Raw genomic sequence first — 17324 nt, 5'->3', positions numbered from 1 at the left:
TGAATGGTGCCACATACAAAGTAAATGCAGGAGTTACGTCATTCTTGTTAACCTACAAAGCTGAGGTCGGGATGCCTTTTGGAATCATTCCATCCCAAGGATTGAGGCCTTTGAGTCCGGAAAGAATGAAGAAGATATGACACATTCTCTAAATTGATTAAGCCAACACTGGGATTTCTAAGGATCAGAAATGAGTTTCTTATAATGCAGGAAGTAAAAGAATGATTTTATTGATAATGGGCATTACTCCCTAGAAAGATTAATGCACTCTGAGTTGGGAAGAAAGGAAAGATGAATCCCATATTTCGAAGGGCCACATCTAGTCAAGAACAGAATTCGGATGAGGCTCCTACAAGCTTGAAAACGTTTAAAGAAAAAAAGGTATTTAGACTTGACACACTTTAAACTTGAGTGTTTAATTAAATCGAGCATCCAAATAGGATAACACACTTAGTCATATGAACTAAGGGAAAAGAAGTTGGGGGCTCGTAGAGGCCACGTTCCATCCGGTTGAAGGCAAGGAGAAGGCACGTATCATCCACGCAAACGCTCGTAGAACCATGATTTTATCTGATTAAAAGATCAAGAATTGCAAGTGGCTAGAGGAGAATGCTATTATAAGTTAGAGCCCGGAATAAGCTTCGATTTGATATATTATAAGCTCAAATCGGGAAAGTTAGTAAAAAGTTAAGGCTGTTGAAAGGCTTACAGCACGTAATTGGAGATTCCTGATCCAAGGGATCAAGATTCCTAATCCAAATTGAGAATCGTTCGACCAGGGGTCAGAATCCCCGTCCAAGAGGTTAGGATTCCTGATCTAAATTGTGAATTGTTCAACCAGGGGTCAGGATTCCTGATCTAAATCGTGAATTGTTCAACTAGGGGTCAGAGTCCTGGTCTAAGGGGTCAGGATTCCTGATTTAAAGGTACGAAATTCGGGTTATAGGGGGTCAGAATCCTGGTCCAAGGGGTTTGGATTCCTGACCTAATTTGTTAAGTGTTCGACCACGATCCCAACTGAATTTCCTGGTCGAAAATCCCAAGACCAGGACAAATGAGTCCATAATTCGGTCAGAATCCCAGTCAAAAGGGGATTTCTGCAAAAAAAAAATATATTATAAAAAAAAATTATGAAATTTTATTCGAGATTTTTTAACCCGGTTTGGGCTATTATTCGAAAAATTTAATCCGAGTTAAATTTTATTCGAGATTTTTTGACCCGGTTTGGGCTATTATTCGGAAAATTTAATCCGAGTTAAATATTATTCGAGATTTTTTAACCCGGTTTGGGCTATTATTCGTAAAATTTAATCTGAGTTAAATTTTATTCGAGATTTTTTAACCCGGTTTGGGCTATTATTCGAAAATTTTAATCTGAGTAAGATTTCATTCTAGAATTTTTAAACCCGGTTTGGGCTATTATTCGGAAAATTTAATTCGAGTTAAATTTTATTCTAGATTTTTTTAAACCGGTGTGGGCTATTATTCGAAAAATATTTTATTCAAAAGGACCTTAAAATTTTTGTTATCCGGGTTAGACACTCCTGACATGGGGTTATCCGGGTTAGACACTCCTGACATGGGGCTCATATTATTTAATATATTGAATAAAATTATTATTATTATTTTTTAATAGTATTATTGTTTTAAAAAAAGATTAAAAGTAAAATTTCAAAAAAAAATAAAAAAAATCGGTTGACCAAAACCTGGTCGTGGGTCCTGACCGAATCAACCTGGTCGAAAAACCCCACGACCAGGTGAAATAAGAAGGTAATTCGACCAGGGGGTGTTAAGGTGGAAAAGTGCAACTTGGTACCCCAAGTTGCACTACCTTTATAAAACGCCCCCTGAAATTTCTAAAAATACGATTTTAATCCTAAAGTTTGAGAATTCATAAATTTGATCCTGAAATTTCAGAATTTAAAAATAAGTCCCCACAAATTTATAAAAAAAAATTCTAAAATACAATGAAATATTATGAAAAATACCCGGAGGTATTGAAAAATTCCTAAAATATTAGGAAAAATTACCAAAAATACTCGGAGGTATAAAATAAATTCCTAAAATATTAGGAAAAATCACGAAAAATACACGGAGGCATGAAAAATTCCTAAAATATTAGAAAAAATCACAAAAAATACTTGGAAGTGGTGAAATATTCCTAAAATATTAGGAAAAATATGAAAGATAAGAAACAATTCCTAAAATATTGGGAACAATTACAAAAAAATACCTAGAAGTGGTAAAAAATTCCTAAAATATTAGGAAAAAATATGAAAGGTATAATTTTTTTAAAAAAATATTAGGAAAAATCACGAAAAATACCCGGAGGTACAGAAAAATTCCTAAAATATTCAGAAAAATTATGGAAAATACCCAGATGTACAGAATAATTCCTAAAATATTAGGAAAAATACTTGGAGGTACGAAAAATTCTTGATAATTTTGGAAAAATACTTGTGAATACGAGATAATCCCCGAAAATTTAGGGAAAAATACCATAAAAATCCTAAAAATAGGAATAAGGTAAAAAAATGAGTATAGAAAATTATGAAAATTCCTGAAAATATCAAGAAGCCTCAGATAAGGTAAATCATTGTAAATGTGTAGGTCGCTCCACACTTTACGCTAAACACGATACGCCAGATAGGGTTATTGATAACTTAACTTCTACGAAATATCGAATGTGTTTCCCAGAAGTTGGGAGGCAATGATAGGGTATAAAAATAACCCTAATTGTGGAATTAATGTCGCATTAATTAGACATGATTTGGACAAAGGGAAAAGCCCAATTAATGAGGCCCAAAACCCTAATTATTTATTATTTTCGTAATTAATAAAGGGGTTGTTTAAACAACCCAATAAATTTGTTCAAATAAGTAACTACTTCTACAAGAAGTAGCCTCCAATAAACCTAAATTCACAGGGAAACTAATTCCTGCTTTTTAGGACTCTAAAGTCCAATCAAAGAAGGAGACTTGCCCACTAAGTCACCCAATTCTACCCTAATTCCTAGACTTTTGACGTCTATATGAAAGGTCTTACCCCTTCAACTTCAGAGGGACGTTTCTGGACAAGAGCTTCACACGTCACAAAGCCGTCAAGGCATCCTACAAGCCACGAGGCCAATATCTGGAATGACATTTTAGACTTAGTCCTTGAAGGACATGAATGTCACTACGTCCTTGGTGAGCTTTTGCTGTCGTATCCCCGAGGGCAAACATCACTAAGAACTACGTTTTGGCTTGTTCATGTAACGCAGATTCAAGCCACGAAATACAAGCATAATCATTAAAGCTCGAAGCTTATCAAACCCCAACATTAAATACACGCAATAAATAAATACAGATTTTTTACCCATAACAATTAGTTAGGTGTTAGGGGTTTTATTGTACATCTTATAAGCTTTGATTTGAGATATAGAACGTGTAATTTCGTGTACAAATTTGCATGAGCGATGTTTTGGCCGGAATTGAGTTCGACTGATCGGAGAACGTGATCTAGGGGTTATCCGATTGTTTGTAGCCTGAATCAGAAGGGTGATGTGATTTGCAATGGCTTGGGACCTAAAACAATGCCAAACGATTCATTTTTTTTTACCCTAAATGGGACTCACCGGAGTCCGTTGAAGTCGCCGGATTCTGGGTTTCATCCCAGATTCCGGTGGTGTTCTTCACCGTCCCAAATTGTGACCCGTTTGACTCATTTTTAAAACCCGGTTTTGATGCAATTAAACCCAAAATCCATTTCTGAAAACTGATTTTGGATTTTATTTTTTATTTTTATAAATTCTAAAAATCAATTTTATTTATTTAAATAAATTGATTAATTAATTTAATTAATTTATTTTATAAATAAATCTGAAATATTTTCGAAAATTCAAAATTATTTATTTATTTATTTATTATTTATTTAAACTTGATTATTTTTTTGTTAATTAATCAATTAATTTGGATAATTGTTTTTATTTAATTTTAATTCCAAACATTATGGAAAAAAGCATTTTTAATTCAGATTTTTCCTAAATAATTATTTAGAAATATATTTGAGGTTCAATTATTTTGAATAATTAATTATTTTGAATAATTATTGATTTATTCTTATTTATTGATTACTAATTGAACTGTTTATCCATTTTAAACGAAACGAAAGCCCTTAGACTCAGAAAAATGATCTGTTTCCAATAATTAGAAGTACGAGGCTAATAAATTCTAAAAATTAGGAAACGAGTCAGATATCGTTCGAGAATGCGAATACTGATTCGATTTTAATTCTAAAAATGTTTTAAGAACTAGAGTGAGTATCTGACTTCTGTGCTATGTGATTTATGTCGTTAGTCGAGTCTTAATTGCTAGATAATTATTATATGAGTCAGTTGTATATGTACAGTTAGACGATAAGAGCTACGTGAATTCAAATTAATATACGACTAAAGTATAAGTCAACTAAATGAGTATCTTTCCATGATAGATACGAATCCAATGAGGTAGATCAAGCCAGTGTTAGAGAATTACGATAAACTTGAGATATATCATGTATCAGGCTAGTTTTTCCCCTATTCTAAACCTAGAATAGTGAATTGCTTTATTTTATTCAAATTCCTGATTCAATGAATATTGATAGTTCCTATCCACAAACACTGATACACAACTACTGTTCTTTTGATCACACTTTCATTTGAATTCCTGACTGCTCTTGATATATTGAATACTCTATTCATATTCCAATAGACTATGCAATATCTTTTTCCTGGTGTATATCTTGATGTTGAAATAACATCAAAGCATGTCGATTATTTCGGATGCTTATCCGATGGACTGGATGGTTACGACTAGGACTAGGAACAAACTGGACCCTTGAATTAATTACGGAGGCCAGAAATGAGTGTGGTTACCTTGTTATGACGTGGGTCTATGTGAATGACATAGATTTATGCTGTATCTGACTGATCAACAGATTACAGTACTGTGATTGTTATGTCCAGTCTAGTTTATTGATAATCATCGATAACGGCCTACATTATCCTTTGTAGAGATGCATAGTTACACATATAATAAGATTACCGGTTTATTTAACTTTCTTTTAATATTGTATATATATTGTGAACTTGCTAAGCAATTATGGCTCACCCCTTTTGTGATTACTCACTTTATATTCAGTTAAGGCGGAGAATGAAACTCATTCATACCCGAGTGATAAAGAAGCGAGTCAAGAAGTAGGACCCTCTGGCACCAAGGGTGCTAATCCTAATTCAAGAAGAGAGATTTTAACTTCCTGAGCAGCTGTAGTGTAGATATATGTAGTAAGTGTTTGAATAAAAGGAATTTAGTTTTAAAATATGTTTAGATAGCTGGTTTGTAGTAAAGAGAACTTTGTAAGACTTTTAATTTGGGATTGTAATAAATGTAGTGTTTGTTCGTGTCTTCATACCTTAATCTTAAAGATCCTGGATAGAATATTGAAGGGGTTAGATATATGGTTGTATAATTATTGTACAGGTTTATATTATATTGGTAATTGGAAAGCAACCCCCAAGTCTAGACCCCGAATTTGGAGGGCGTTACATTTTGACATCAGAGCTGTAGGTTTTGGTCCCTGAACAAGAACACTAGGATTAAGATAGGATATGAAGATCACATAAGTTAGGAATATGATTGTTAAGGTTTTATTTGATTCTAGTATTAGAAAATTGTAAGTCCTAGGAATGCGAAGTTGACCCTTTTTCTTATATCTTGGTTATGTTAATAGATGGAGACTTCGTCTGAGAGGAGACGCTGGGAGATGGAAGTTGCGGGACCGTCAGCACCAGTAGTTCTACCAGTATCTGTAGTGCCTTTAGTGTAGTTATCACATGATCAGATACCACCAGAACAGGTATTTCCATCCCCAGTTCGGTTACCAGAGCCAGTGGATTTGTTTGACATATATGCAGTTCTTTGAGCCTTCATTGCCATCATCGCTACCACCACAGTACCAGTATCCTCAGGAGGTTGAGCCAGAGTTTTAGCATGTTTTAGCTCTAGTTCCTTTAGCCATGTTTGCCCCCACCCCATAGGTTTTCCAGATGGCACCAATAGACGGTATGGTAGATCATGAGATAGATCCACATATGGGTCTACAACAGGGTATTGCTGGGATTGACAGGGTACCATCCCGAGAGTCGATAGGAGAGGTCAGGCAGCCCCGCATAATACCATGTCATCAGTTTAGCAGTATGTAGGATTAGATACAGTACTGGAGAGCCTAGTGTCATGATATATTGGGATTGTTTGAGCAGAGAGAGACATGGCCATTGGTAGCACTTCAGTCAGACTACCTTCTGAGGGACAGACTTCAGCAGACATACTATAGAGCTTCTTACGAGCTGGGGGAGTTAATTCATGAGGGTAGAAATACATATGCAGAGTTCCACAGGGCTATCCGACTTATTCAGTCTGTTCTAGAGACACTCCGACAGGATGTGGATCGTATTCCACCAGGCTTCTGAGACAGGATAGTTAGACAGAGATCTTGTATGATATGTGATATATGTACATAGATGAAGATATAGCAGTACTGACACTAGATATGGTAGCTCACCATTTTAGCTTGTATCGACAGTAGTTTGTGTTAGAAGTTTGTAGCAAGCAGTCACACCTGATGTTGGTGTTGTTTTATAAATAAACTTTTTCAACCTCTTTTCTTTTATTTATTTATTTGAATTTCAGTCTTTACGTCATTTATATTTACTTTACTATTTTACAGTCTTTTTCATATTTTTAAATTATGTCTGATCTTTGAAAAGATAAATGAGTTATTTGAAAAAAAAGATATTATGTGGAACAAAGCTATTTATATATAAAAAAGGAGTCTTATTTGTTTACATTTTCTGCTCCAATATGAGCTAAATTGTTTCTTTAATTATTTTTAACTGTTTATTGAATTATTAAAAGAATTGTTTGTCTCAGAACAATGGCACCTAAGAGAAAGACTTGGACTGAGACTTTCAATGATAACACTGAGGAACAAAACAATAACCACCATATGGACCAGATGTTTCATCTGATGCAACAACAAATGTTCATGATACAGAAACAAATACAGCAACAACAGTTTCAACAACAGATGTTACAGCAGCCACCTCGTCCTGAGCCACAAGTACCACCAGCTGTGTTTGCCGTTACTTTTAAAAAAATTCAGTCGGTAAAGCCTCCAAAATTTGAAGGTACGACATATCCTACTAAGGCTAGATCATGGTTAAAAGAAATGAAAAAAGTGTTGTGCAAGTGAAAGTAGAAATGGACCAGAACCCTAATTTCGCTAGGTATTTTCTGAAGGGAGAGGATAACTACTGGTGGGAATCAAAGAAGGTATTAGAAGATGATGATGTCGTGACTTGAGATAGGTTTACTGAGCTGCTTCTGGAAATCTACTTTCTCGTTATATGAAGAATCAAATGACAATCAAGTTTTTGGAATTGAAACAGGGAAATATGCCAGTGACTGAATATGAAGCCAAGTTTACTGAGTTGGCTAGGTTTGTTCCAGAACAAGTGGACACTGAGGAAAAGCGAGCCAAGAGATTCCAGCAAGGACTAAAACCATGGATTCGCAGTGGAGTGACAGTATTTGAGCTGCCAATGTATACGGTCGTGGTTCAAAAGAACATGATTATTGAAGGGGAAAGTGAAATGTCCCAGAAGGAGAAGGGACAAGGAAATATTCAAAACCGTTTCAACAGGAAGTCGGGATTCCAAGCCCGGATAAGTGTGAACTTCAGGAAGCCAGATCAAGGCAATCCGAGGATGGGCAATTATTCCCAAGCTCCGAACCAGCAAAGGATTACAAGGCCACCATTGCCAGACTGCAAGACATATGGGCGAAAACATACAGGAGTTTGTAACAAGCCTAACATCACATGCTTCCGATGCAACCAGAAGGGACACTATTCTAGTGAGTGTCATGTTACTTATTTCAAATATGGAAGAAAATGACATTTTTCTAAGGATTGTAAAGGTGCAGTTATGGCAGCCAGTGTTCCGAGAATTATGGAACTACCTCCTCCACCACAATAAAATCATCCTAGGGCAAGAACTTTCAATATGATAATGAAGGACGCTGGGCAGAATCTGAGCATGATTGCAGGTACGCATTTTATGAACTCCGTAGACGTAAAAATATTGATTGATTCTGGAGCAACAAGATCTTTTATTTTTGAAGAATTTATCAATAAGTTATGTTGTGAAATTCAATAGTTGGGCGAGACATTAAGTATAAAGTTAGCGAATGATGACCAAGTTCCTGTAGATCATGTATGTCCAGAGTGTAACATCGTAATAGCGGGACATCACTTTTCTATTAACTTGGTACCTTTCAAGTTAGGAGAATTTGAAGTTATATTAGGAATGGATTGGTTAGCCAGTTATAATGCTCAAACTGACTGTGTGAATAAGAAAGTAAATTTCCAAATTGCGGGAAATGCAACGATAATATTTAGGGGTGAGAAACAGAAGAAAAGATTCCTTATGATTATGCCGACTAAATGATTGCTACGTCAAGGATGTAAAACTTATCTAGCATATTTACTGGATGTTAGCAAGGAAGGTCCGAGATTCAAAGACATTTCGGTTGTATGTGAGTATGCAGATGTATTTCTTGATGAACTTCCGAGCTTACCTCTGGATCGAGAAATCGAGTTTACCATTGATCTAACACCAGCAACCGAACCAGTCGAAAGCTCCATATCGAATGGAACCAGTTGAGATCAAAGAATTGGCAACACAATTACAAGATCTTTTGGATCGAGGGATTATAAGACATAGTGTATCCCCGTTGGTTACACCAATATTGTTTGTCAAGAAGAAGGACGATAGCATGCGACTATGTATCGATTATCGTGAGCAGAATAAGTTAACCATCAAGAATAAGTATCCTTTACCAAGGATCGTTGGTTTGTTTGATCAATTGAGAGGAGCGCCATGTTTTATAAGTTTGATTTGAGGTCGGGTTACCATTAATTGAAGATCAAGGCCGAAGATATTCCCAAAATTGCTTTTCGTACCAGATATGGATACTATGAGTTCCTCGTAATGGCATTCGGTTTGACCAATGCACTAGCAGCATTCATGGATTTAATGAACAGAGTTTTCAAGAAGTACCTGAACAAATTCGTGATTGTTTTTATTGACGACATCTTGATTTACTCAAAGACTGAAGAGGAACATGCAGAGCACCTAAGAACTACTTTGGAAATCTTAATAAGAGAACAGCTTTATGCAAAATTTTTGAAATGTGAATTCTGGTTAAGAGAAGTACAATTTCTGGGCGATGTAATTAGTATTGAAGGAATAAAAGTTGATCCAGCAAAGACTGAAGCTGTTTTGAACTGGGAAAGACTAAAGACACCTACAGAAGTTTCATGGGATTAGCTGGTTATTATCGAAGATTCGTCAAAGATTTTGCCAACATAGCTACGCCATTACCAAGTTGACTCGAAAGAATGAAAAGTTCGTATGGAATGAGAAATGTGAGGAAAATTTTCAAGAGTTGAAGAATCGACTGATAACTGCACATTTATTGGTATTACCAGATGATCAAGGAAATTTTGTTATTTACAGTGACCCTTCCTACCGAGGACTTGGGTGTGCATTAATGCATCACAGTAACGTGATTGCATGCGCTTTTAGATAATTAAAACCTCACAAACAGAAATATCCGACGCATGACTTGGAGTTAGGTGCAATCGTGTTAGCGCTAAAACTTTGGAGAAATTATCTCTATGTTGAGAAGTGTGAACTTTACACCGATCACAAAAGTTTGAAGTATATCTTCACGTAGAAGGAGCTCAACATGAGACAACGGTGATGACTACAATTAATCAAGGACTATGATTTGTCAATCAACTATCATCCGGGAAAGGAAAATGTAGTAGCAGATGCGCTCAACTGAAAAGAAAGATTGAATGTGCTAACTTCTTCAGAAGAGTTTATCAGAGAATTTAAGAAATTAGAGATTAAGGTTCGTATTCCAAGAAGCGTCCACTGAGATGAACTATACAATGACATTTCAGCCAGAGCTGTTGGAAGAGATTTGAATATGTCAAGAGGAGATAATGAGTCATGAAAGCGACGAATTAACAGGAGAGGAAATTACTAGCCAGAGGGACGACAAAGGAATTTTACGGTTTTTCTCGATAATCTGGGTACCTAACATAAAAGAATTAAAAGAACAAATATTATGATACGCTCATAACTCAAGATACACAATTCATCCAGGGAGCACAAAGATGTATAGAGATCTGAAAGAAAATTTTGGTGGCCAAATAAGAAAAAGGAAATAGCAGAATGGGTAAGTAAATATTATACATGCCAATGAGTTAAAGCAGAGCATCAATATTCAAGCGGATTACTACAACCCTTAGATATTCCAGAATGGAAATGGGAACATCTTGCGATAGATTTCGTAGTTGAACTTCCAAGAACCAGGGCAAATCATGATGCGATTTGGGTTATTATCGACAGACTAACGAATTCAACACATTTTCTTCCAATCAATGAAAGATTTTTGCTCGACAAGTTAGTGCACTTATATCTCAAAGATATTGTGATGCGACATGGAGTTCCTGTATCAATCATATCTAATCAAGATCCACGTTTCAATTCAAGATTCTGGAGATAATTTTAGGAATTCTTGGGCACTAAATTGAATATGAGCAACACATATCATCCCTAGACGGACGGGCAACGCGAAAGAACAATCTAGACAATTGAAGATATGCTACGAGTATGTGCATTAGATTTTGAAGGCAGTTGGGATGAACATTTACCGCTAGTGGAATTTTCTTACAACAACAACTATCATGCAAGCATTGGAATGCCTCCTTATGAAGACTTATATGGAAGAAATCGCGGATCTCCAGTGTATTGGGACGAAGTTGGTGAAAGTAAGATCCTAGGTTCAGAATTGATTCAACAAACTAAAGAAAAAGTGGAACTTATTCAGAAATGACTAGAAGCAGCACATAATCGACAATGAAAATATGTAGATCAGACCAGAAAATATATGGAATATAAAAAAGGAGAACCTGTGTTACAAAAGGTATCATCATGGAAAGGACTGGCCAGATTTGGCAAGAAGGGTAAACTAAAGCCGTGATACGTTGGCCCATTTGAGATATTAAAGAAAGTAGAAAAAGTTGCATATAAGTTAGCCCTACCGCCACATATACAGCATGTTCATAACGTGTTTCATGTGTCCATGCTCAAACGATATAATCTTGATTCGAAGCATGTGATAGAGTATGAGCCGATAGAGATTCAAGCTGATTTGTCTTATATAGAGCAGCCAATAAGAATTCTAGATCGGCATGAGAGAGTATTGAGAAATAAGTATGTACCATTAGTACGAGTTTTTTGGAGAAACACGATGGTTGAAGATTCAACCTGGGAACTTGAGAGTGAAATGTTAGAAAAGTATCCCCATTTATTTTCTTAGCGAGATTCTGAGGACAAAATCCTATAAAGGGGGGAAGGATGTAACGACTGAGAAATTACGACTGTTTTATATCATAATAAAGGTGTATTATGTGTTTTATTATATTATTAAGTTCGTTTGGTCGTAAAGTATCAACTGTTATGTGATGTATGTGTTTTGGGTAGTTTGAGATATTTTTCGGGTATTTATAGGGAATTTTATTGGGAGTTAAATACTTTATATCAAAATTTATACGGCCCAAACTTCTTTTTTATAGATTATATCTCATATAAAATAATTGGCCTTATTTTTCCTAGTATGGCTTATACCATATCAATATTATGAACATCCAGTTAATTTAGAAAATTTCTCGTTTCGCGAAAAATGACTTTTCCGGGCTCCAACGGGTGCTAATAAACCCACAAAAATTATATTTTTATTTTCATAGAGTTATGGGACTTTCAAATATTTCATTTCTTTGCATTTTTGAGTTATTCATAATTTTTGGAAAATTTTGGCATATATTTTATAATTATTTGATATTAAAAATTTAAAATTATTACCAAAAAATTATTAAGTAAGGGCCAATTAATTTATTAAGAGATATATTTAGGGCCTTAATTTTAATTAGGGGTATTATTTTACTACTAAAAATAGCCTAATTTTTATTAAGTAATTATAAATAAATCATTAAAAGTTCAGAAAAAATCAGACAATTTCTCTGTTTTCGGGTTAGGGTTTCGAATTCGGGTCAGAAATTTAAGCTGTGATTTTTATCGATACTGAACATCAATTTATATCATGTAAGTAATAAAAATAAAGCTCTTGATCTGTTCTTTCAGTTTATAACATCAATTTCATGTTTTAATTCGTAGATTTTTTATTTCGATTTCTAGGGTTCTTGAAGGAATTAGGGCTTTTTGATTCTAGGGTTATTAGACTGATTTGTTGATTGATATAGCTTTGTTTGAATGTGTACAGTCGATTTATGCTATCAATTTCATCAAACGATTCATGTTTATGTGAATTCGATTACTAGGGTTTTTACCCAATTTTTGATTAGTTCATTTTTTATTTAGAATAATCTGAGGTTAGTTATGTGTTAGGGGTTTTATTGTACAGGTTATGTTAGGTAATGAATTACACCCAGGGGGGTTCAATGTGTTTTTGGTGTTTTATGCTTTTCTTGAACTGTTTATGATTGTGAACAAAGTAAATCAAATCGTGTAGTGAAATGTATTACTGCAGAAACTAAACATGCAATAATAAAGAACACAGATCTTTCAAAATTATAAAATTTCTAGGTTCTTTGTTAATAAAGAGCTTAGCTTCTTCTTGAGAAAATTATAAGATTTCTATCTAAATTGTTACTTCTAACAAATGACCAGTGTGAACTTTATAATTCAGTTAACTGTTGGTTTACACAATGTACAATAAGACATGCTATTAAAATTTAGTAAACTGTCACTTGTCATTTCCATTTTAGGAAAAGTGTATATTCTATTTTTGGCTTAGCATATCTTAGCACCCTGTGTTAACCTTGATCTTCCTTTGTCAGTTAATCTTCACCATTGATCTTGCACATCCTTCAAGCTGCTTTTTGTAAACTAGTTTGAACCTGTCTTCCCTTGGATAACCACTGTCTAGTAAATCAATTCTAAATCTTTAGAATTGGCCAGCTTTGATGTTAAGAAACTTCCCATCTTTAGATATTCTGCTCCTTCCTTTTACTTTCAGTTCTTCTTATCTTTTTATGAACATTTCTATCTCCTCATCATACTTTCTCTTTCTTTCCTCATATTCAGCTTTATTCCTTTTTCTTCTTTCTTCTCTCATAATCAACCATTCAGCCAGAATTGATCTTCATGCTCTAGTAGCAGAATCCTTATCCTTTAGCAGGCTTATCACTCTCTTGATTTCTGTGGGAGAGAGTGAATCCATTAAAGTGTAGCCAAAGAAGGTGAAGGACCCATCTTCATAGAAAATTCTAAATTCCCTTAGAGATATAACCCAAACTCTGACTATTTCCTCATCAAGTTGTTAAAAATAATCTTCATCTAAGATGCACCAATTCAAAGGTAGAAATTCAGATTGCTTGAAACAATTCCAGATGGCCCTTTCAGTGACTTCCCCTTTATCTGTAGGCTTGGATTTCTTAGGCTTTCTCCCATCAGATTTGAGATTGACTTTTAGTGAAGGCTTGGCTAAAGGTAAGGTTGTGATTTTCTTGAGACTCATTTGGCTTGTGGTGATTGGAATTTTTAGGAAAGAGTTAGGTGTTTCTTTGTATAGAAATTTTGGTTTGGAGGTTAGAAGTGGTTTTTTTATTGAGGTTGTTGGTATAGAAGGTTTAGCTAGAGGTTGAGCTAGGGCTTTTTGGATTTTTAGGGTTTGCTGTGGTTCTGAGCCATCATGTCTCCTTTTACTTCTTCTCTCATTAGCTCTCTTCTTCTCATCATTTTTATTATCATCCTCCTTCTTCTTCTCTCCACCCTTGCTGCTAGATGGCTTAGTGGATTGACTTGGATTTGAGCCAGAAGGGTTTTGATCATCTTTCTTCTGCTCATCATCATCGAAATCATCCTTGTTGATTTGACTTTTGGGCAAGTTGGCTTCAGCATCACTCAGGTATCTCCCCAATAGCTTTATCATCTCTACATAATCAAAGTTCTAATTCTTCTTAGATTTTAAGCCAGATTCCATAATTATGATAAGCTTCTTGTTGGCCATGACACATTATTTAGGGATTTGGAAGTGTTTGAAGTGTTTGGTGTTTGGACAGATGTATGTTATTCCCTTGCTTGGCTGTAGGTATGCTTTAGGAAAAGCAACTACTTGTGCATTCTTCAATTCAGTTAGCAACAAGGTGTCTTCATGAGTCACAACTCAGACTTTGTTGATCAGAATGTCCAACTCAGATGCCCTCCTTGAGACAAGATATTTGAGGGACACCTGCATACATTTGTCTATCCCAGAGTCATTGCATTGATCACTATCTTCTTTTGTAGAAAATTGTCTTGATTTACCATGATCACCCTTATGAAATTTATTTTCTTGTACAGGGCCTTTTTGTATGTGAAGTGATTATTGTTGAGAGAAGCTTTTAGGGCCTTAAGCAATTCATCAAATTCTCTACTCAGACTAGGTCCTTCAGCAACCCTAATAAGTCTCTCCATGTAAAGATCTACTTCTTAATTTAAGCTCTTTTCAGCACCCTGGACTTGTTGAGATGATCTAGATTTTGCCATCCTAGCCTCCATCTCCCACTTAGTCTTGTTGGCAGGCATGAAGAGGGGAGCATGAATTTCAGGCCTTATCTGTTCTAAAAGTGATGGTAGTGGAATGTTAAGATTTCCCATGATGGCTCCCAAAGCAACAGAGTTTTGCATTTGAAGGTGCTTGTGAAAGTCCACCAGGGTCTTTATGTCTGTCTGTTGACTTTTGACTAAAGAAGTCAAATCCTAGACCTGAGTGTTGAGAGAATTATTGGAGTTTTCCAAAGAAGTCACTTGAGTCTTGAGTTCGTGGATGTCTTGAGAAGAAGAGCTTGTAGTGGAGATATTAGTAGATTGGCCAAAAGTAGCTTGCACAAATTTCTGAATTTCATCCATGACCAAAGGTGAAAGAGTGTATCTTGCAGTGTGCATTTGATCCAACTTCACCCCTGAGTCATTGGATTTAATGATATGATCTTTAACAACTTTGTGCAGGGCTACAAATGAATCTTTGAGCTGATTTACACTTTTATCAATCCCACTGAGATCATACCTAGACATTTGGTCTGAGAAGGTTTTAAATTGGTTTTTGATCTCAATTTGTGAAGGGATGATTTGGTCCATCTTTTCCATGACCATCTTCATTACTTTGTCTTGATGTCCATTCAATGTTATTTGTAGAGCTTTTCCAAAGTTGTGGAAAGCCTTGATTTGAGCCTTGTAGACCTCATTGATGGCATCATATACCTCCTGTAAAGTGAGGGATCTGGCATTACTTCCCAAGATTGTAATGTACTCCTCTCTGAATTTTGCTAGCATACCATCCATTTCAATTGTGAATTCTTCATCCAACCAAGCATCACAGTTGGCATCTTGACCATCTTCATCAAAAATCTTTGCTTGATTATCTTCCACATCAGCCTGGTAGGAGAATATGATAGCTTGGTAATCTTGGTTCGATATATTGGATATAAGTAGCTGCTGTGAGATTTGAGCCAGGCCTCCAAGTTGATCAACTCTAAGATCTTCAATAGTAGATGGTTGATTCTCAGTGTCTTAGAGCCATTGAGAGATGATGTGTGATTGAGAGGTTGAGGGATGTGAATCAAAACCACCTGTGACTGAAGTCAGAGTTTTACTCATAGATTGCTCTGTGGTTTTAACAAGATGTTGTTCCTCACATAAAGTGGGAACCTCCAATTGAATTGGATGGAATTTGACTGGGTTACTGTCATGTGCACCGGTCTTAAACCCTTGTGCTTCTTGCAAAGCACTGTCACTTGAAAGTGATAAACTTGCCTCTCCCATGGCAGGGTCATTGGCAATTATACTCCCAGTTGCAATTGTCAAGGCAATTTCAGCTAGGGTTTTGAGGGGAGTTGTCCCTTCATGAAGAACCTCCAATTGAATTGGAGAGGATTTAGATAGCTCCCCATCAGAAGTACTACCCTCAAACCTTATAGTCTGTGAAGACTGATTTGCACATAAAGGTGCATTTGTGATATACATGGGGTCTTCCGTAAAAACTGATGAATCCCCATGGTTTTGATGGTGTCATCAAGGTCTACCCCAACTAGTAGCATTTAACCATCTAAATGTGGTGTTTGGGTTGTGAGAAAGGCTTCTTGAACCAAGTCACTTGATTTAGTTTGCACTTGAGAATTAAATTCAAGTGTTTTTGGTAAATAAGAAATTTTAGATACTATAGATTGTTGCTCAGATGTGAGTGTTGGAAGCTCCCCCTGACTGGACGAGGGAGCTTCAAAAGATGTGCCCTCACTGTGTGTGCCATCCTTTTTCCTGCTACCATACACTTGAATTGCTTGAGGTGCAGGCTGTGTAGACTCTGTACAAGGTGCATTGGGGTGAATGCTCTTTTCAATAGACACACCCTGTTGAGAGGATGTATCTAGAATCTGTTTAGTCCCCATTTTTATAACTGCATCCTGTTGGGAGTATACAGAGGTGGCTTGAGTGGTCAGCTCAGATTTCTTACTCTTCTTTGATCTCTTGACCAGGGGTGACTCAGCTTCAGTTTGTTCCTCACCACTCTCTTGTAAAACTGTTAAGGTTACCCCCTTTCTCTTTTTTTTACTCACCTCATCCTTTTGAGAAGATGAGGTGGTTGGTTTCCTAGCTACTACAGGATTTGAAGAAATGTTTTCAGCTAGGGAAGGTCCATGTGGGTGTTCCCGTGTTTGTACTTCCACAGGTTCAGGGACCATGGATGTGCTAGGTTGTGCTTAGATCTCATGTCTGGCATTGGGTAAAGGTAAGTCCTAAATCTCTCCATCATAAATGGAGTGATTTTCAGACTTATATTTACCTTATTCTTTGTTGTAAGTGAGCCAAAAATTATTTTGGACACTTACTTACAATTGCCAATTTTAGTGCTATCAATACCATTTAACAAGTGTATGTATGTTACTATATTATTTAAAGTAGACATAATGAATCTAGGAAAGAATATTTCCTTACTTCTAGCAGATAGGGGCATTGTTAGCCTGGTTGCAAGTTCTTCCAGTATCAATAGACCAACATTTAAGTGTCTGTTGTGGGCAATTGAGTACACTAGCTTTTGCATCACACTTGAAATGTTGTCATATCCTGTCTTCCTGTATGTGAAGGTCCTCACCACAGTATCAAAGATAAAGGACCA

The 17324-nt window shown here is 35.9% G+C and overlaps 1 protein-coding gene across 1 annotated transcript in view; it reads left to right on the top strand.

The window, feature by feature from the left end:
- The first annotated feature begins 6082 nt into the window (after nt 1-6082).
- LOC141680006 (uncharacterized) overlaps nt 6083-17324 on the top strand; it is a 38498-nt gene continuing 27256 nt past the window's right edge. Inside the window, exons 1-2 of the mRNA XM_074486344.1 lie at nt 6083-6172; nt 6278-6467. Coding sequence (XP_074342445.1) covers nt 6083-6172; nt 6278-6467 — 280 coding nt within the window. The remainder of the gene's footprint in view (nt 6173-6277; nt 6468-17324) is intronic.

The sequence above is a fragment of the Apium graveolens genome, chromosome 8 (genome assembly GCF_009905375.1).
Source record: "Apium graveolens cultivar Ventura chromosome 8, ASM990537v1, whole genome shotgun sequence".
Classification (NCBI taxonomy): domain Eukaryota; kingdom Viridiplantae; phylum Streptophyta; class Magnoliopsida; order Apiales; family Apiaceae; genus Apium; species Apium graveolens.
Note: the sequence above shows the minus strand (reverse complement) of the source record. Positions and strands in the feature narration are given on the sequence as shown.